Here is a 21348-nt window from a genome sequence, read left to right on the forward strand (position 1 = left end):
CCGGCCCATTATGAGGTTGACACCATAGTGGGCCCTGTAACCCAACCATACGCGGCAAATAGGTACATAACAATATAATGACATAACCAAATCTTTCCCTCAACAATTTTTTGGTTGGAAGACAGCCAATGTAAGGTACACTTTAGTTATCTTCATTTTGTCATACTCAATATTCACTTCAAATATTTCTACCATAAAATATAATACAAAGAAAATTATTATTTCAAATATTTCATGGTGCAAAATGAAAACCAATCTTCTACCAATTGTCCATTATATTCATAATCCATCCCACTCTCCCCACCAAAACACACCACTCCCTAGTCTCTAGTCCCTCCTTCCTTTATTGTTTGCCTTATTTGATTTGGCAATCAAACTTTTACGACTTTGATTGAAAATCGACATTGATATAAGAAAAAAAATCATTATATGAGATGTTATCAGACTTCTTAAATCTTGTTCGACATCATTTCTAAACACCAACATCATTTCTAAACACCAACTTTTTATAAATTATATCGGAGGTGTTTCGGTATGGTAAATGTTGTTGGAGTGAACCAGTATCATTCAAGTGTGCAAGCCGGTTTGATGAACTGCTTGACAGAGCACGTAAACTAACCTCAGAGGTGAATTCGAGGAATGTCCCTCCGATGCCTAAGTCAGTAAAGGATAATAGCCGGTATATCTTAGATGGTGTATATTAGTATATGTGAACGTACCTTATGACTCAGGTCAGGGGGTATTATAGGAGCCGGCAGTGTCCTCCTTAAGATAGGACACCACTCCTATTGGTTGGGTACAATTCTATCATCTTTAATACTTATCTTCAGGCCCATGAACGCATTGAATAAGCACTGGATCAGACACATACCCATTTGATAGTGGCCCAAGTTAGGAGCGCCTTCAAGGTATCCCAATAAGGTCGGCATGACATAGTCAACAACCTTCCTATATATGTGTTGATCATGACAATCGTTAACGGTTTATTAGGTACGGTATGAAACTTAGACAGCCCCAATACAGAAGGTTAAACATATTTTTTAATACTAAAAAAACAAATGGAGCAAACAATTAGATACATAGAGCAATAATACATGTATAATTCATGATTTACCAGACACTAGTTCTGAATCAATGACAATTCTGGATGGAGTTGTAAACTTTTGCATGTGACCTATAAATAAAGTTGTCCCCAACTTTTTTCCTCAAAAGGCATGCTTCATTTCTCAAAGTTTGAGAAATAATTGCCGTCCTACTTCTTCCCTCCTTTTTTTCTCTCTCATATGACCATATCAATTCACTTTAATAATTTAGATTTCCCTTCTTTCTCATCATACATTCATACCAACTTTACTAATATTCTATACTTAATTATCTAGATTAGTTAAATAAACTCTCACAACAACATTCCAAGAAACACCATCTCATTCCATTTCCTTGTCCTTTCTTAACATCACCTTTTTCCTCCTTTTTATTTATCCCTCTTTTGTTAGAATCCCATTTCTATTTTATCAATCAAATTCAAGAATTTAACTCAAAGTTTTCATTCTACCATTAAAATCATCATTCATTCTTGCAAAGTTGTAACCTTTTTTTGGATTCTACTATTCTAGCATCTTAATTTATTACTTTTATCAATCAAATACCCACCAAATTCTCTTTGAACAATACTTATATATCCTAAAGTTTTCATTTTTCCATTAAAATCATCATTCTTGCAAGAAAAAGTTTCAACCTTTTTTAGATTCTACCATCTGGGTTATTTCTTCCTTGATCAAAAACTTTGTGGGTAATCTTCAAAATCAAAATTTTCATCATCAAAATATAGAAAAATGTCTCCTTCAAATTTTCCCTTAAGATGGGAAAGTACAGGAGATAAATGGTGGTATGTATCACCAATAGATTTTGCAGCAGCAAATGGTCATTATGACTTAGTTAGAGAGCTTCTGCGCCTTGATGGTAACCACTTAATAAACCTTACCTCACTTCGTCGCATCAGGCGCTTAGAAGCAGTGTGGGATGATGAGGCACAATTTGATGATGTAGCAAAGTGTAGGTGTGAAGTTGCAAAACAACTTTACAAAGAATGTGAGAGTAAAAAAGAGGGTAAAGATAAAAACTCATTGATTGTTGCAGGATATGGTGGGTGGCTTTTGTACACTGCTGCATCAGCAGGAGATTTGAGTTTTGTGGAAAAACTTGTAGGGAAATATCCTTTGTTAGTTTTTGGGGAAGGTGAATATGGGCTTACTGATATATTGTATGCAGCTGCTAAGAGTAAGAATCCTATGGTTTTTAAGGCTGTTTATGAGTTTGCTGTTTCGCCGCGGTTTTCGAGTGGTGGAGGAGAGGGGGAGGAGGTGGTTGAGGATGTTCCATTGGAGTTTAAGTTGGAGGTGAAGATTAGAGCTGTTCATGCTGCTGCTAGAGGTGGGAATTTGATTGTTTTGAAGGAGCTTCTTAAGGATGATTCTAGTGATGTGTTGGAGTTTAGGGATGTTAATTGTTCTACTGTTTTGCATTCTGCTGCTGGGAGAGGTCAAGTTGAGGTGAGGTTTCCAGTTTTTTCTGATGTTTTTCTACTGATAGATTGTGTGTGTTTTTTTAATGCATTCTTCTGATTTATTGTTGATTTGTGTTTTTATCATGTTATGTTTGTGATATAGGGTCTTGTATGTTCTTTATCTTGCTGGTTAATTGTTCAGACTTCAGCTGCTTGCTTTGTGTGTTACAAACTACTATGTTACTACTTACTAGAACTCTTCATTTTATCTTTATACTCGTGTTAGATCCTCGACACTCTGACATAAAATTGGATGCCTTCATTTTGGGCCAAAATCATAGAAGTTTTTGATGAAATAGCCGAGTTAGGCACTTAGACATGTACCTGTACTTGATACAAGTAACAAACTCCAATGTCATGTTTTCTGGTGAATAAATTTCTTGTCTGTTCTTTCTTCTATTCATGGTATAGGGATGGGCTTGATTTATAACTTTATTCTAGTATATGTTGGTGGCATGTTTGTGATGATATTTGGAATAACAACTAGCTTTCTAGTTAATGTACTGTGCTGAGACTAATTACAAGTAGTCTGAAATGCATTAGCTCAGCAAAATTGGCTTCTGCTTAGTGAAGAATATCCAAGAAATCGAGGTAGTTTCGTATTTTTTTCCATAATAATGGAGGAGAGATAGGAGTACTGCTTACATACTAGTAGACAAAATGGCCTTGGATCCACCTCAAAGTAGGGACACTTCGGACTGGTGTTATGCAACGAGTAATTGTTGATGTCCTTGTTTTGACAATGATGGTTAACTAGCTGTTAAATTAGTATCTTTAGATAAAGTATCTACTTTGAGTGGTTAATGCATTCTTCTGATTGATTGTTGATTTGTGTTTTTATCATGTTCTGTTTGTGATATAGGGTCTTGTGTGTTCTTTATCTTGCTGGTTAATTGTTCAGCTGCTTGCTTTGTGTGTTACAAACTACTATGTTACTACTTACTAGAACTCTTCATTTTATCTTTATACTCGTGTCAGATCCTCGACACTCCGACATAAAATTGGATGCCTTCACCCTTCATTTTGGGCCAAAATCATAGAATAGCCGAGTCAGACACTTAGACATGTATCTGCTTCTAATGCAAGTAACAAATTCCAATTGTCATGTTCTGGTGCTAAGTTCTTGTTTGTGTTCTTTCTTCTAGTCATGTTATAGGGATGGGCTTGATTTATAACTTTATTCTAGTATTTGCTGGTGGCATGTTAATGATGATATTTGGAATAACAACTAGCTTTCTAGTTAATGTACTGTGCTGAGACTAATTACAAGTAGTCTGAAATGCATTAGCTCAGCAAAGTTGGCTTCTGCTTAGTGAAAAATATCCAAGAAATCGAGGTAGTTTCATATTTTCTCCATAATAATGGAGGAGAGAGAGAAGTACATCTTACATACTAGTAAACAAAATGGCCTTGGATCCACCTCAAAGTAGGGACACTTAGGATTGGTGGTATGCAACGAGTAATTGTTGATGTCCTTGTTTTGACAATGATGGTTAACTAGCTGTTAAATTAGTATCTTTAGATAAAGTATCTACTTTGAGTGGTTAAAAAAGATTTAGCGTCCCTGTTCCTATAGCTAGCAATTCGTGTAAACTGGAGGTGTTCCTGTTTGGTCTCACATCGATTTCTGGCTGTTGAATGTCAAGAAGTAGTGTTACTCCGACACCTTCATTTACCTCAAAAACAGGGTATCGTGTCGTGTCATGTCAGACACGACACTTTACTTGGATACTTCATTTTAAACTAAAAACTTGACTTTTTTCTACAAAATAGCCGAGTCGGACACTTGGACACGCGTATCCGAGTAGACACTCAATCCGTGTCTGAGTAACATAGTCAAGAACTATATGAAGTGTAGGATAATTGCATAATAATATCAATTGATCAATTCTGGTAACGTCCTGGTTAATTTCATGTTCATGTCGTGTCAGTTTCAATCATGTTCGTCGGGTCCTAGAGAAAAGAAAAAGAACAGTTTTAGAGTACCAAAATAGTGAAGTCAGTATCAACTACTACTATCAAGTTGCAAACCAAGCATGAAAGATAGAAAAAGTGGAGTAAGAAATAACTTATATGACAACTGAAGCACACTGATAGCTGAAAAAGAGGCTTTGGAAATTGCTATTGGTGAGTGGTCCATGGCGGGCCTTTAAGTTGAGAACTTGAGATGCTTAGCAACTTCACATCATGTTTTAAGAAATATCTTTACACTCAAGACTCAACCATATCATTGTATTTGCAGTCATTTGCGTCCCTTGTTGCGATCTATTCTGGGTTCACCAGTTATAAGTAACCATCATGTTATCTTGTTAGCCAGAGCATAGACAATGACCTCAGATGTATTTTTGTAAAAACTTTAAAGGGGTAGTAGATTGCAATAGGATATTATAAAGAGAAAAGGTTTAATGTGTGATCGACAAGCATTACCATGGACGTTGGGTGAGACTTTCTTACAAACAAACCTATAAATTCATTGTCATTACCATTATTATCACCTATTAAATGCGCTGCTAGGGGTTCAAGCCTTCAAGATCCATGACCATTATTTTCACCTACCAAATGAGCTGCTAGGGGTTCAGGCCTTTAATCTCCATAACTATAGGCCAAGGGGGTATATGTTGGCTTATCTGCAATGCAGTGACAGCTGAATGTGGTTTGATGTAGTTTAAATACTTGGAATTTTGCAGTAATTTATCCTTGGATGGTTTAAAACCTTTATTGATTCATGCTCTTACTTAGTATTCTGCATTTACTGACACATATCTTCTGTTCTTGTAGGTAGTTAAGCACCTGGTATCATCCTATGACATGATCTCTTCTGTTGATGAAAAAGGCAATACGCCATTGCATGTTGCTGCTTACAGAGGTCAGTTATCTGTTTTAGAAGCTCTAATCCAAGCATCACCTTCATCTGCCTCGGTAATGAACCATGATGGGGATACATTCCTCCATATGGCTGTTGCTGGTTTCCAAACTTCTGGTTTTCGTAGATTAGATCAGCAGATTGAACTTATGAAGCAGCTTGTAAGTAGAAAAAGCTTCATTATAGAAGACATTATCAATTCCAAGAATTATGAAGGGAGAACCGCTCTTCATCTCGCCATTATTGGGAACATTCACTCTGATCTAGTGCAACTGTTAATGAGTGCCCGCTACATCAACGTGAATATCCGTGATGATCATGGCATGACCCCGCTTGATTATCTCAAACGACAACCAAAATCAGCTTCATCAGAAATCCTAATCAGACAGCTGATTTCTGCTGGTGGTATATCTAGTTGCAAAGATAATGCTGTGAGAAAAGCATTCGCCTCGCATTTAAAGATGCAAGGCATTTGCAGCAGTCCAGGAACATCCTTCAGAGTGTCTGACAATGAGATTTTCTTAGGCACAGGCATAGAAAGGTTGGTTCATACTAATACAGGCCAACTAAATGGGGTCCATTTTCATTTTAATTCCTCAGGGGAGGCAAGTCATTGTGATTCACCTAATGTTGAAGACAATAAAACTCCAGACATGAAGAAAACAGGCCCATTACACAATGCAGCTAAGAGGCTTAAAACTATGTTTCACTGGGCATTGGTGAAACGCAAAGAAACCGAAAGATCCAAGAGTATACAAGTGAAAGATGACGGGTTTTCTGACAAAAGACGTAGCACCTCAGAGGAAACTCCAATCCCGTTAAGGGAGAGATATTCGAATGCTTCTTCGCTTTCTAGTAATAAGAGAACACTCGCTGTGAGGAGTAACATTTCGAGTCCTACCAACAGGAAGAAATTGGCTCCAGGGTTGGCACATGATGCCCTGCAAGACCGGCTTATGGCTAACATTTCAGCACAACAGTCATTCTCCAAGTCATCACTTTCATCTAATAGTTCTTTGGAGAAAGGGAAAGAAATTAGTGTCGAAGATGAGAATGCAAGACCGTCTTGCTTGAAGCAAATTGGTTCAGACTCCGCTGCCCCAAATGTGATGCGGAAGCAAGGATCCATGAACAAGAGACTCGTGAACCCGATTTTGTGCTTTGGCGGATCACACATATCGGTTAGAAATTCAGTTAGCAAGCATTTTACTAGGCAACCTGTTCAGTCAGTTGCTTAAGTTAAGCTAACCAATAAGCATTTAATCACTAAATCATGGCCTTAGATAATTATTGAGTTTAATCACTACTTGTGATCTTGTGACCTCTGACTGTCATCTTTTAAGGTGCATAGTTATGTGTTAGCTCTTTCTTGTAGATGACTCTCCACTTTCCAGGATCACTACTAAGATGTATGTACTCCAGAACTTTTGAGACTTCCTGTAATATATTTAATATGCCACGTTTGGACTTTGTGTAGATATGCTCAATTTTTTTTTTTTGAGATAAACCCGCAAAGGGGAGCTTACTTTACTATATCAGAACGAGCACTAGTAACAACAAAACTAGGGAAATCAGAATTCCAAATAGTCTCACCCACCTCCGAATAAGCTTAAAGCTTATTCATGGGAAACCTTATTACCTCTACGATTAACATAAGACCACTACTATCTTGCAATATCCACGAGCCTTGGCCACTCGAACATCCCATCTCACCGCTAGTGCTTCGGCTTCATCCACTGCCACACTCCACGCCCAGGTCCTCGAACCACAGAGCTCTATGCCACCTTCATGGTCACGCCCCACCATCCCCAAACCCACACCACAACCTTCCTTCACACTCGCATCGACGTTGTACTTGATCCAATCCTCCTCAGGAGCCTGCCACTCCCTCTTATCAACAACCCCATTGTTCGACCCTACCCTTGTTTTACTCGTCTTAATCCCTGATTCTGTATAATTCTTTCATCATAAGAACCAAAGAATGACAATCTTATGATTTATATTTTATTTAAGTGAATAAATAGTTCATATCAATCTTTTTATAAATAAAATTATTACATGAATTAATAATATTCAATTTATATTTAATTCATTTAAGACCAAATTAGGCCATATAAGTTCAAATCAATTCTGAGTACACCTTAATTATCTCTGTTTTTTCATTACTAAAATATATATATTAACCATCTAATTAGCATAAAATTATGGTTACTGACTTAATGTTGTGTCAGACCTAGGAGTGCTTATTGGTCCACTCGAGCTCAAACTTTTATTAGATCGTTTCGTGTTCGTTTAAGTTTATTAGAACTCGAGCCGAGCTCCAAACTTGACGAATCGAGCTGTGACCGAGCCAAGCTTGTGACCAAGTATTGATCGAGCTGTTCACGAACAAGCTCGACTTATTATTATCTTTATTTGCTCGTCTTTTTTATATCTATTTTTTTGAATATCTTTGTTTTTTGGGTTTATTCTTAGAAACTAAAACTATTAACTTATTATTGTGTAATATATAAAATAAATATATATGTATACATACATACAACATTAAATCCATATATAATACAATAATCGAGTCTGTTCACGAGCTTTTTGAACCGAGCTTGTCATAACTCAACTCAGCTTGTTAAAGTATCGAGCCGAACTCGAACTCGAGTCGAGCCACAAAGAGCCGAGCTCAAACTGTTCACGAACACGTCAAACTCATTATTACCCCTAATCAGACCAAGAGACAATGCCATACCATTTGTTGGAAAAGATTCAAAACACACAAAACAAGATCTAAAATAAATTCATACCAGATCACCTTATTTTAGATCTCCTATTTTTCCTTACATACGACTACTCTCATTCCTTTATCGTATTTATTCATCTTCATTTCCTCAATACAATTTTTCTTTTGTCAACAAGATTAGCTATAGAGCTCGTCAAAAAAAAAAAACAAGATTAGCTATAGAGATTTGACAAAGTTTAGCTATAGTGGTAAAATAACAAACTAGTAATTTCGTTTTGACAAAGTTATAACATATAAGATTAATGGGCGGTTTACAATCCTTTTCAACAGCCGACAAAATGACTTAATAATCTCTGCCAATGTATGATTATCTGCCTAATAAAATTAAGTTATGATGATGCCTTTAAGGTCCACTTGTTTACTTCAATACATCACTTTTTAAATGCAATTTTTTCTAAGCAAATTAGGCTGTCTTGTGGGCCAGCCGACCAAAGCGATCTATTTTGAGTTGGTTTTATAAGAGACCGCCTACTTCTAGTTCAAAATTAATCACCGGCCCAAGTTCAATATTAAGAAGAAAACATGACACTTTTTTAATATAGTGACTAGTTTAATCTATTTAGGGACCAGTTTAATTTACTTCATGACCAGTTTAATCTATTTAGTAATGACATTCTCTACATTAAGTGACTAACTTAATCCATTTAGTGACTAGTTTAATCTGTTCGGTAAGACTGTCCAGTTATTTTTTGAAATTGTCTATTTTAGTTCGAGAATCAAAAAACAAGGAAGGGGAAGAGAAGGGATGACTAGGATAGTGTTGGGTTAGAGTAAAATGGAATGAGTTTGTTAAAAAAATTCAGTATTAAACTCGTCTAGTTTTATGTTAAAATTAAACGGTCTATTCTAATAATTTGTGATCGATTTTAGTTTGGCAAAAGCATTTTAGAAGAAAAAGGTAGAAAATTAGCTACCAGAAAAAAAGTTTGGATTATGGGTAAAGAGGAATCTATGTAAAGCCCATATTGATCCACTAACTACATACTTTATTGGGCCATGGGCCCATAGCAAATGTGAAATGTGGGCCTTCTTAGTTCTCTTAGTAGAAAAGCAATGTTTTTTTTTTTTTTTTTACAAATCTATGCATTTTATTTTTGGGTATGTATCCCATTGATCGTCTGCTATGGAACGTTCATGTCCCCCGTTCTTTTCACAAATATTGAGCGATCATATGGTGGAGAAGTCATTATGCTATAAAAAAAAATATTGGAAAAGGTCTCAATAAGAGAAAGAACAACCAAAAATTCTTAATTTGTTTTTTATGACATATGTTATGGAAGTATATGTTGTTGGAATAGATTGATTACATTATTGTTTATCTAGATATTTTTCAAACACATAGTATAATTGTACGCCCAACTCAGCTATATATTACACACATTTTAGGCGATTCGTTAGTATTTTAGGCGGTTCGTTAGCACATTTTAGGCGTTGCTCTCTAGAAACAATGCTATTCATAAAGTGATTTTTCCTCGAGCAAAAGGACCTATAGTGTCGCCTAGTAAATAGCAAGCGATGCAAAAGGTGTATTTATGCATCGGTTCATAGGTGACTTCGTAGTGCACACCCTATCATATCGTGTCGGTAGCTACTTGAGGCGATTTCATAAGGTATGTTTGTAGTAGTGGACCTCAAATTTGTCCATATATGTGAAACCTTCAAAGTACGAGTTTATTAGTAGACAAGTCTATATTATCTTTAGATCTTGATAATCTTTTTCTAGTTTTTTTTAGATGTCCTCAATCCTGTTTTAATTTTTTACTCATTCTAAATAAAAAATTCAACTCTTCCATTACCTTAGCCATTTTTTCTTTTACAATTCCAAGTTCCAATACTTTCCCTTTTCCTTTTTCTCATACTATCCACTTAAAATTTTTATTATTTTTGACTTTTTATTATTCGTACAAAATAAATAAGAAAAGTGAAAACGAAGAGAAATTTGGTTAGGACTTAGGTATTGAAAGCTTCTTTTTCGCTTTTATAATATAGACTTTGATTTTATTTGTTGATGAATGATCTTTCTTCTTTAATTTATTAGGAATATAATATACTTATGTACTCATCATTTTACTTGGCAATTTGAAAATACTCACGTTCTCCTTGATTTATAGCATAACCAAACATAGCAAAAATTACACAAATTATGCAATAAACAAAACAAAAGAGTCTCCAATGTCAACAATAAAATAAAATAAGAGAGTCGTACAAAAAGTTTGGCCTGAATCTCACACTCAAATATATATAATTTTTCATGACATTAAAAGCAAAAAATCCAATGTCACATGTAAAAGGCAAACTTATAAATAGAAACCATGCCTAAAGGCAATGGTATACACAATGAAATGAATAGAAAGAAAACAAACTCATAAATTATAGTAATTGACAAAACCTAACTCCAAAGTCTATGTTTTCACACTGTTATTGTTTGCATAACAACTCCACACCTAGTACAACACAGGAATGTATGCAAACTTGTAACCCAAAACACCAACAAAAGAAAAAAGTTTAAAGAACAAGATAATTTATATCCCCAAATAGAACAATATTAGCTTGATAGTCCTTATGATGTATATATTGAATGGTGTTTGAGCCTAGAGGCCCTGTTCAACAAGGTAGTCACCCAACCTTTCGACCACCATGTTGCACTGTCCAGGAGCAACCGGCTCGTCATAGATTCCGAACACTAGAGCTTGGCCAGTCTTCTTAATACAGACACCACCTGGTCCCTATTAAAACATCGAAAATAATAAGAGGGACTATAAATTTGAGTTCAGATTTTCTAGAGTTTTAATGCAACTTTACATGGTTGATATTGTTCAAACTCTACCTTGTAAAGTTATTTTAAAACTTTAGAGGATCCAAATACCATAAATTTCGTCTCATTTTAGTTGGCGAAAGCACAAAGTGACACAATGTCTAGTCCTAGCAAATATGACTAATGATCAAAGAGATGCATGCGAGTAGATTATTATATATCCTAGTTCAATTAATTAGAGCAACTTTAGGATGAGACAACGTCAAACTTATTTAATTAGTATGAGACGTCAAAAGTTATTATCCAATTAATTAACCTTATTCTATCTTGTTAAGATTAATCATATAGTACTAGATTTCTATTGTCATAATAACACCAGAGATAATATTCTATTTGTCAAAGGACCAACTCAACCAAAAGCTTAAGCTGATGGTAGAGGCCTCATGAATAGATTTTTACTCTATCACTATTAACTAGGATAACTACATTATTCTCGACAAGTATGTATATATGTATGTATGTATATCGGCGTTCTTATTCTAGCTAAGTGTTATACCTTCTTCCCACGAATAACAGCTCCAGGCTCTCCTGCAATAACCATATATTTTGCTCCTCCAAGGAAAAGACCAGTGGGAGCCAAAGTATTTGGTTCCTCAAATTCTTTAAGGATACCATCCATCTCTTCTTTCTTGAACTGCATATAATTTCCAACACATACAACTATGTTACAACTGGTACATAATGATGTTACACATATTTTCATATGAGACAGTCTAATAAGATTGAGTAGTAGTCAACATAAAACTAAACAGAAATATCCAAAAAAACAAAATTAGCCTATATAAAATGTTATATGTACTTAAAAGTTAAGCAAAATAAATAAAAATATACACTCTTCGTCCCATAATAATATAATATAGTGTCTACTTCATTTTAGGTGAGTCTAACTTTAAATTTTTTGACGAATTATTCTCATTACTATATACAATAAAACATACTCACATATGATCTTGTTAGATTTACCTCAATATATAGTTTCATAATATCAACTTTTTATATTTTTCATTAATAAGGTATGAAGATATCAAGGTCACAGTAAAAAAAAAAAAGATATCAAGGTCAAAGGCCCACCTTGAATACCGTGCGTGTAAAAAAGAAATGAGCATTATTATATTATGAGACAGAGAAGGTAATAAATTTGAAAAGAAACTAGCTGAATAAAATAAAATATAAATGGTTGTCTTGACTTTGATTGTCCATGTTTAATTTGTAACTTTAATGATTGATTCATGATAATTTCTACTATCATCATGATAGTATCATGGAATGTTAATGATTGGGTCTAAAAAAGTAGAGATAAACAACCTTACAAGTTACAATAGTCAATAAATACATTCCTTGATAAAATCTATCACGACAGATAATCAAATAAATTCATTGATTTCAATCTTCTTAATCAAAAGTATAATAGACACAAATTAAACACCCTATAATTGAGAAAAAAGCTATGAAATTTCTGTCTAGACTATATAGAAATAGGTCAATCAAAAGGTATAATGTAATCAATTTTGTTTACATATTTTCCTTGTACATACCTCTTACAATACGTACATCTAGGAACTTATTAGGCCCTTGATCATAAAATGATGCGGATCATTAGTCAAGGGATAAAAAAAAAACCTTTGAATCTAACAACAAAAAATATAACTTCATTACATATTATAAGACCAATCATAAATAATAAATATCGGACAATATTTTCTCACAGATTTAGAATATAAATTATATAGTTTCGATATTATATCTTTTTGATTCGTAACTTGTTAAGACTAGTATTTTGTAACCTTATATATATATATATATTGATAACATCATTATGAGATCGAATAATATGGAAAAACATTATATTATAGATCAAATCAATGAATTAATAAGGATTATATTAAAGATAAAAGAGCTACAAAAGAGACCTCAGGGAAGGCGGCGCTTTGAGCCCAAACGCTTCCGTCGAGGCCAACGATAGCGGCGGAGGTGAGGTGGTTGCCGGTTTCTTCGATGTTGCACATCAAGTGGTCATCTACGTATGTTTGCCACGACATTCTTGTAAAACTTGATAGGTTCTTTTTTTTCAAAAGGTTGAGAATATGAGAGTACAAGTTGATTTGTTCAATAGAATTGAGGGGAGGAAATAGTAATGTGATCACAACTCATAAATAGAAGAGAGAGAAAAAAGAAGTCTCAAATTGACAAATCAATTAATCAATAGCATGCATGCATCATCATTTACCCCATACAAACTTTATAATTTAATTAGTGCCATTCACGTCTTCCTGTTTTTTAGGTCTTCCTTTCCCTCTTACCTCCCACTCCTCTCAAAATTACATCTTGCTTTAATCTCCATTTGACCTTTCTTTTCCATCTCAACTAAAAAAATTCTTAAAAACGACGGTCTAATTTTAGTAGATTTAGTCACTAAATGGATTAAATTAGTCACGGAAAGAAATTAACCTAGTCACTATTAAGCTAATTCTCTTTTTTATATCGAGCTTACCATTGCCTAATTTTAATTTAAAAGTTTGCGATCTGTTACAAGACAAACTCTTCAACTTAATACTTACCATAAAAACCAATTTTTTTATGTTTGGGTTTTTTCTATGCATAATTGCTCTACTTTTATCGAATATTTACGTTTTACTATTACTCCATTCACCCCATGATATATATTGCCGGTTTAATATTTAGTGGGTCAAATTTTAAAATATTTTTGACCAAATTTTCTCGTTAATATAATATATATGAAAAACTCATGTGTGTGGGATCTTGTTAGATTCACGTCATTGTGTAGTTTCATAACTTTTTATATTTGTTGTTAATAAGGAATTGAAAATATCGAAAGTCAGAAGTTCGTCTTGGAGACCTTGTAGAAAAAGAAACAAGCATTATATTATAGGATGGAGGGAATATTTTTTTTAAAAGTATGCATACAATACCCCTTTGCTTTTAAAAGAGTTTTAATGATGTCTCTACCGTATATGAGCAACATGTGATATTCATTACCTCCTATCCAAGAGATCTTGAAATCGAGTCTCACTCCATATAAAGAGGAATCCTCCAATTTCCCCTATTTATATGTGAATTCATCTTACCTTATATATAAAAAAAGTCTCTACCATATGTCTTAAATTAGTTAGTACCCGTCTTATATGGCAAGTGATTTTTACTTTTTCTTTACCGTTTGACCCCACATCTGTCCATTCATTTTTTTTTTCTCTATTTTTTTTTTTACTTTTGAAAAAGCTTATATCAAAGTTAATGCGGTAATATTTTTGAGATGGAGGGAGTAATAAAGTGAGAATTTTCTTTAATTAAATTACTATTAGTTTAATTTCAAACTCTAAACTAAAAAGATATGGCAATTTATAAAGTAAAACATCTTTCCAACTGAATTTAATAATAAAAAGATTACACTAGGATATCAATAAAGCACTTTTTAGAACACATTGTAGGGTACCATAGAGATTTTATAAAATATTTTTGTATGGAAGTTCACTCTATAGGGGATTTCCTCAATCTTCATATTCCCCATGAAATTCGAATTTTATGGTCTCAAATTTTTAATTTTATTGAGCTAAAATTATTTTTAATCTTTGCTATTAAAGGATTCTCAATTATTACAAATAATAGAGGGGAAAAGAAAGTGGCTGTACACCTAATAAAAATGGGGTCAATAAGCTTTGAAAAAGTCGTAGAAGAAAAAAAAGGTAATCAGAGATTATATAGTCATTATTATTGAACTAGCTAGTCACTATTATTAAGAGTTTGTCTTGTAAGAGACCGTCTACTTTTAAATTAAAATTAGGCAATGCTAAGCCCAATATTAAAGCCCAATAGTGACTAGGTTAATTTATTTCGGTCACTAGTTTAATCCATTTAGTTACTAGGTCTACTTTTATATTAAAATTAGACCGTCTTTTTTAATAATCTTTGCTATTATTAAAGCATAATGTAGATCAAGAAGATATGGCAAATATGACATAGCTAGTAGTCATCATTATGTTTTTATTACTTCCTCCGTTTCGTTTTAAATGCAACAAATGAATATTTTATATCTCACAAATAATACCCATTTCTTGTATTTAAAACGAAACAAAGGAAGTATACACTTTCTCCGTTTCTTTTTACTTGCAATAGTTTGACTTTTACGCTTTTATCTTCGGTGGCTCATAGTTAAAGAAAATCATATTCATGTGAGATCTTATTAAAATAGTCTCAATTATATTTTCCTAGTATCTACTTTTCAGAATTTTTAACTGTCGGTAATTAAAGATATTAGTGATTAAATTTATGCATTGGCAAGCGTGAAAGTTAAACCGTTACAAGTAAAAAGAAACATAAAAAATAGTACGTAGACATGTATTATTCAAATTAAAGTTAATGATTTTGTTAATTTAAATATTTTTGTTTTTTTAAGGTTCTAGTGAAATATGATGTATGTGATGTTAGAAGTGAACCTTCCACAACAAAGCCAAGCTTACAGGCTGCAGCTGGGAATCTTACCTACTATGAGATCGCATATAACCGGCATAAGCACGAAATCACGATATGTGACAACAAATCCAAGCTTACAAATCAATTCGTCTTGGCATAGTGGTTGCTCACTTTGTCCCTTAATTAATTGGTTGGGGGTTCGATACTTAATCTTTGGGAATGGAAAAAAATTGTTGGTCAGCTCTTTACCCCTTAAGTGGAGCACCTAAAACGAGGAGATTAGTCACTGCTATCGACGGTGGATACCTTGGTTGTCCACCAAAAAAAACCAAGCTTACAACTGCACAAAACTCCACATGTTACAATTTTATTGGTCTATAGAATAAAGAATTGATGTTTTGACTTTAGGTTTTGATGATGGTAAGGCAAACAAAATTGGCCATATTTAGAAGTTCTTATGAATCATGACATATACTTCTCTATTTTCTTAGATGTAACATTTGCTTTTTTGGTGGGTCTATTAAAATAATTAAATGTTGCATAAAAAACAAAGGTTACGTAAGATGATGTCAAAAGATAAAGGTCAAGGTTTAGAGTAGCTTGGTGTTTGACCTATTTAAGCTTCCTTATACAAGTTGGTTATTAGTAATCTCTATATAATGATTTAGCAATATTTGAATCTTGTTACAATTTTGCATATACTTGAATGTGTTAGTATGTTTGTGGGATTTTGTTACTAGACTTGATTATTGAATAGGATAGTCTACCTGAGGTAAGAGTCAGGTCATTCTAAAAGAACTTTTAAGACATGACATGTATTAGAGAGGGTCATTATAAGGCCATGGTAATAGGAGACGTTGTCAATCCTTATATTTAACATATGTACTTTTTTCGTTTCGGTTTAAATGCAACAAATGAATATTTCATATCTCACAAATATCCTTTGTTACATTTAAAACAAAATGGAGGAAGTAGCAAAATTAACTCATTTATGGCTAAATTATCTTTTACGGCCTATATCTTTACTATCTATTATCGGCCCAATTGTGCTGCAACTTACATGATCCAATCCATTATTAGCCTGCAATGTATATTTTCGAATGAAAAGAAACACATTAGTAGAATTTTGATAAAATTAGTAAGTATTGTGTCTGTTAATTATGTTTCTTTTCCCAATTAGTCGAAGTTATGTGAATGTCAACTAATTAATTAATTAAAGTTTTAAAAAATGGTGTTCAAAATCTTAGATCAAATCTCATCTACATCATTTTCTATTTTTAACTCTATAAATCAAAAAAGAAAAAGAATTCAAAGTTGTAAAATTCTTGCATTTGCCAATTACGGAACACATCTTATAGACCCACACGTACGCATTATAGACCATAGGCCCACAACTTCATTTGTAAAAGGATAACACAATTTCTCCTGACACTAAGAACATACATCGTGGGTCACATGGGCCTTGGAGAAGAAGAAGCTTGTTTTTGAGTAATTTGCAAGTTTAACACTAATTTTTCAGCCTAGAAGCCTGGTTAGCTAATGTAACACTCAAGAGTGTGTTAAGAGTCCACTGGTACATATTGTTTTGGCTTTTTGTTTTTGGTAATTAACCTGCAAGGTTTTGCTTTGGTGCAGAATCGTAGTCCTACCCAAAATACCTCTACTAGATTGAGGTGTCCAGCTCTATATAAAGAAGGATTCGTTCTATTCAACTTCCGATGTGGGATAACCAAGATCTTAAATATCTTTAATGAAATACTAGTAAAAAAAAATATAATGATTGAACATTAATAAAATACTCATTGAAACAAACCAAACGAAATTCCACAGGAATATGTTTTTTTCTCATATATAAATTGAGAATATTTTAGAAAAATCTCTCTAATTGTGAATACTGTCAAGGTTTCAAATAAAAAGAACAAAAAAAAGTAGACGGAGTACTAGGTAATATCGGATCAAGACTCGTTTTTATATATATTGGATAAATTTTGAGGCAGGTATAAAATACAACACTTTTCATATAATAAGGCATGTAGAAAATTACACTAATTCAATCCCGTGACAATATAAAGAGGCGTGTAGAAATAATCTATACTTGTATACTTTCACACTACATTTCCTGTGATTATTTTCAGGTGCCTTCCCTGCTAGTTCTTCATCAGCTAGGCTCCCCATGTCTGCGACGCTGCGATAATTCAAAAAAAGTTTATCAGCACTAAATCATCTATAAACTACTTTCTCAAAAATCCTCTTTTATACATAGTGCTATATCTAGCACTACTAAAACATTTCGACCATGTTTGGTAAATGGCTTTTTCATTGGCTTTTGACTTTTGGCTTTTCAATTTGGTCAAATAGCTAAAAAAAAGTGCTTGGTTATTGGCTTTTTGGTTGGCTGAAAAGCTGGCTTTTAAGCCAAAGTGAAAAAGCTTCTTGGAGCAGCTTTTTGGATTGGTTTTTGGCTTATTGGCCCACAAACTCTCTAATAAATAGCCAACAACCATAATTAATTTTGCCAAACACTTTTGCAAACAGCTGGCTTAAACAACCAACTTAAAAAGCCAATACACACAACCAATGCTTCCAACCAGTCAAACAAGCCAACTAAATCAACCAAAAGCCAACAGTTAACAGCCACAACCCCTTCATATAGTTTCAAAATACGACCAATTTTTAAATAGGTTAAGATATGAATAGGTTAAGATATGAATGAAACGTCTCTTGAGAATAGAATAAAGGGAATAATATAATACTTAAAACTCGTTAATTAATAAAGGGGTGCACGCGTTTAGTCGTTTAGACGTACCTTGTGTAGATAAAGCCCAATTACTATCTTGGACAACATTCCAAGCAAAATAACCAAGCAAGCCAGTATCCTTAGCATATCCAACCTTAGCAGCAATAGTTTGTGTATCATCATAAGCAATCCATGTAGATCCAGAATAACAATAATTAGTAACATAAGTAGAATCAAACACAACTGTTGCATCATTTTGACTAATAAAATCCTTAATATTTTGATAACTAGGTGATCCATTACCAACACTAGTATCTCCACCAGAAGATGGTGCTAAAATACCATTATTATTAGGATCCATCAATCTCCATGCATACCCATAAAATGGAACTCCTAACACAAGTTTATTAGCAGGAACACCAGCATTAATCCAAGCACTAATTCCATTACTTCCACTCACTTCACTTGATGGATCTCGAAGCGAAGCATGAGGCCTTGTAACAAATGGCATTGGAGACCAAGCAGGTGCGTAGAAGTCATACGCCATGACATTAACAAAATCTAAGTTATCAGAAATAGATTGAATAGGGAAAGGAACACCTTCACTTGCTTCGGCTGTGTAACGAAGGGCTGCGGTTAATAGCAAAGACGGAGCAGTTGATCGAGCATTTATAGCAGCCCTCCATTCTTCTAGGAGGATTCCCAAGCTACTCATTTCGCTGTTGTTGGTTTGTTGCTCCCAATCTAGATCTAGCCCATCATAACCATTCGAAACAGCGAGGTCTAAGGACGAATCTATAAATGCTTTTCGCGAGCTAGGCTGGCTAGCCATGCTGTAGAATGTACTAGAGTTTGTGTTACCTCCACCTATTGATAGTAGGGCTAATACTGAAGGGTTGTTTTGTTTGATGGTTTGAGGGAATGAGGCACATTCTGAAGAGATTGTGAGTTGATTGGTTTGTGTGTCAAGGCTTGCAAAGGCGCAGAAGAGGTGGGTGAAGAGAGTTGTGTCGATTTCCGAGGCCGAAACACCGTTATCTGGTGACCAATAGCCACCTTTAACTGCGTTTGAGTGTTGGAGATGTAAAAATGACAAAAATGTTATGAAGCAAATGATGCTCTTAAGAGAATAGTGCTTTAAAAATGCCATTGAAATGGAACTAAAGAGAAAGTTGAGGTGTTGAAAATGGTAGTTATCTTAATTCTTAAGAGAAGTATATATAATTGGAAGAATGGAATATGGTCTTCCTTTCTAATAGTTGAATTCTTGATTATTATGTGTTCATAAAGGTTTGAAGTTTCAGGGTTAGTTAGTGATCTACATAAATTTTGACTAAGAAGCTTCTTATGATTTGAAAAGTCGTTGTTTGCATACTATGCTGAGGTGGGTCAAACTCGAGATCACTCATTTCAACAAGTTTTTTTTCTTGTTAAGGAAAATTAGAAGATTGGTGATGATGTTATTCCCCTCTATCTTTTAATAGACTTCTTAACGAGTTTTTCCTTCTTGTGGAAAATTAGAAAGATTACGTGGTGATGTATTGGATCCCTCTAAAATTTTAGTAGACTTCTCCTCCATGTATCAACTTTCTTTATGGTCATTAATTATTATCACAAATATACGATAAAGTTTATACTTCCTCAGTCTCATAATATAGTGTTTGTTTCCTTTTTGTACAATCTTCAAGATATACTTTTGACCTTTAATATCTTCAATTTCGATTGATTGAGTACAACAGTTATGGTATATGCATATGAGTGTGGGTGCGACGAAGCAACGAGCAGCAAGCCAGCATAGCAGCATGCACCAACATTGGGGTGCGCTCGGGAGCTGCCTGTGGCACTGGCAAGCTACTGCCTAGGAATAGCGCTGCTTTAGTTGTCGATTTCAGCCCGGGGGGCTGCACTTGGGCCTGGGGAAGCGCGTTCTACGCTGGGGCGAGCTTCGTGCATTGCAAAGTTCTTGTTAACGTCTAGAGGGCTAGTATGGGCAAGCAAGCTAGGGTGAGTCCCAAGCGGGAGCCTCGTCAGAAATGCAGTTTTTGAGTTTGTTAGGAAATCGGTGTTGTAGTTTGATTAATGTGGAACACAGAAAATCAATGAAATAATGAAGGTGAGAAAACTATAATGATGAACAAACAAATAACACAAGGATTTACGTGGTTCAGTCAAATTTGACCTACATCCATTGGTGGGGGATTAGACCTTCTTCACTATAATGGAGAAAATCAGAGAGAATAATACAAGGAGTCCTAAATCTAGAGGCTAAAAGTGTTTCATAATTTGTGTTAATAATAATGAACACTAGGAAACCCTTTTATAACAAAGGAACCCCGTACAAACCCTAAAAGATAACTTTAAAACGAAAAAATATCGAAAAAACGCGTTCAGCGCTCAAAACCGCGCACCGCCTGACTGGGTCAGGCGAAATCCGCCCGGTCGGGCCCGGGACGAAACAGTTTCGTCAGTTCTTCGTAAAACAGTCATAACTTTCTCGTTTCTCATCGAAATTGGGCATATGACCTATCGTAGGAAAGCTCTTTGAACAAGCTATCACCTCCAACTTGAATCACATCAAAATCATTTATAAATTGAGAGATATGTGTATTCAAAGTTAGCCTTATGCCATTCACAAGATTTCAAGTCATAATTAACAAAGCTCTAAGATACTGTACTCTATTTTCTCTTTGTGTGTATAGGAGCGACTAAGTGCAATGATGTAAACGAGATTCGATTCTTGGGTACCACCCCAACAAGACTTTATTAAATAAGTTAGATGGCATCAACAAGATATTGTTATATAAAAAGGGATCTCATTCATATCAATGAAAGAGAGGAAAAGTTACAAAACTGCATCCAGACTAATAGTTTGTAATATTTTGGTTACTAGTCAAAGTTTGTGGTGTTGGGTGCACTCAAGCGGCCGAGTCATAGTTTGTGATGCTGGTACTAACTTTGCCTTTATTATATTTCTTCCATAAATTTAAAATAGTACCTATTGATCTTTGTTTGATTTATAGATGATGGAAAACACACCACGATGATGTAAGATATTGTTATTATTAAATTGAATATCATCTATCATAAACGTCATATGGCTTAGATTAATGAAATACTATAATTTTTTTGCACGCGATGCGTGCTTGAATTT

General features: G+C 34.3%; 3 protein-coding genes across 3 annotated transcripts; 1 reads left to right on the forward strand and 2 right to left on the reverse strand.

Annotated features, from left to right (window-relative positions):
• The first annotated feature begins 1209 nt into the window (after nt 1–1209).
• On the forward strand, nt 1210–6902 carry LOC104902323 (uncharacterized). The gene is made up of 2 exons (XM_010690054.4): nt 1210–2549; nt 5342–6902. The coding sequence occupies exons 1-2, from the start codon at nt 1833–1835 to the stop codon at nt 6662–6664; spliced, it is 2040 nt and encodes a 679-aa protein (XP_010688356.1). The 5' UTR covers nt 1210–1832; the 3' UTR covers nt 6665–6902.
• Nucleotides 6903–10455: 3553 nt separating this feature from the next.
• On the reverse strand, nt 10456–13227 carry LOC104902324 (profilin Sal k 4.0201). The gene is made up of 3 exons (XM_010690055.4): nt 12943–13227; nt 11529–11666; nt 10456–10943 (listed from the first exon to the last, which is right to left on the reverse strand). The coding sequence occupies exons 1-3, from the start codon at nt 13069–13071 to the stop codon at nt 10809–10811; spliced, it is 402 nt and encodes a 133-aa protein (XP_010688357.1). The 5' UTR covers nt 13072–13227; the 3' UTR covers nt 10456–10808.
• Nucleotides 13228–17410: 4183 nt separating this feature from the next.
• LOC104902326 (class V chitinase) lies at nt 17411–19450 on the reverse strand. The gene is made up of 2 exons (XM_010690056.4): nt 18267–19450; nt 17411–17645 (listed from the first exon to the last, which is right to left on the reverse strand). Exons 1-2 carry the CDS (start codon nt 19345–19347, stop codon nt 17623–17625), a joined length of 1104 nt encoding a protein of 367 aa, XP_010688358.1. The 5' UTR covers nt 19348–19450; the 3' UTR covers nt 17411–17622.
• Nucleotides 19451–21348: the final 1898 nt, after the last annotated feature.

This window comes from Beta vulgaris, chromosome 8 (genome assembly GCF_026745355.1).
Source record: "Beta vulgaris subsp. vulgaris cultivar EL10 chromosome 8, EL10.2, whole genome shotgun sequence".
In the NCBI taxonomy this organism is placed as follows: Eukaryota; Viridiplantae; Streptophyta; class Magnoliopsida; order Caryophyllales; family Amaranthaceae; genus Beta; species Beta vulgaris.

Coding starts and splice junctions, on each gene's coding strand:
- LOC104902323 (XM_010690054.4), top strand. CDS start 1,833: ATGTCTCCTTCAAATTTTCCCTTAAGATGGGAAAGTACAGGAGATAAA. Junction 2,550..5,341: donor CTGGGAGAGGTCAAGTTGAG/GTGAGGTTTCCA, acceptor CTGTTCTTGTAG/GTAGTTAAGCACCTGGTATC.
- LOC104902324 (XM_010690055.4), bottom strand. CDS start 13,071: ATGTCGTGGCAAACATACGTAGATGACCACTTGATGTGCAACATCGAA. Junction 11,667..12,942: donor AAAGCGCCGCCTTCCCTGAG/GTCTCTTTTGTA, acceptor AATTATATGCAG/TTCAAGAAAGAAGAGATGGA. Junction 10,944..11,528: donor CTGTTATTCGTGGGAAGAAG/GTATAACACTTA, acceptor ATGTTTTAATAG/GGACCAGGTGGTGTCTGTAT.
- LOC104902326 (XM_010690056.4), bottom strand. CDS start 19,347: ATGGCATTTTTAAAGCACTATTCTCTTAAGAGCATCATTTGCTTCATA. Junction 17,646..18,266: donor TTGGGCTTTATCTACACAAG/GTACGTCTAAAC, acceptor GAATTATCGCAG/CGTCGCAGACATGGGGAGCC.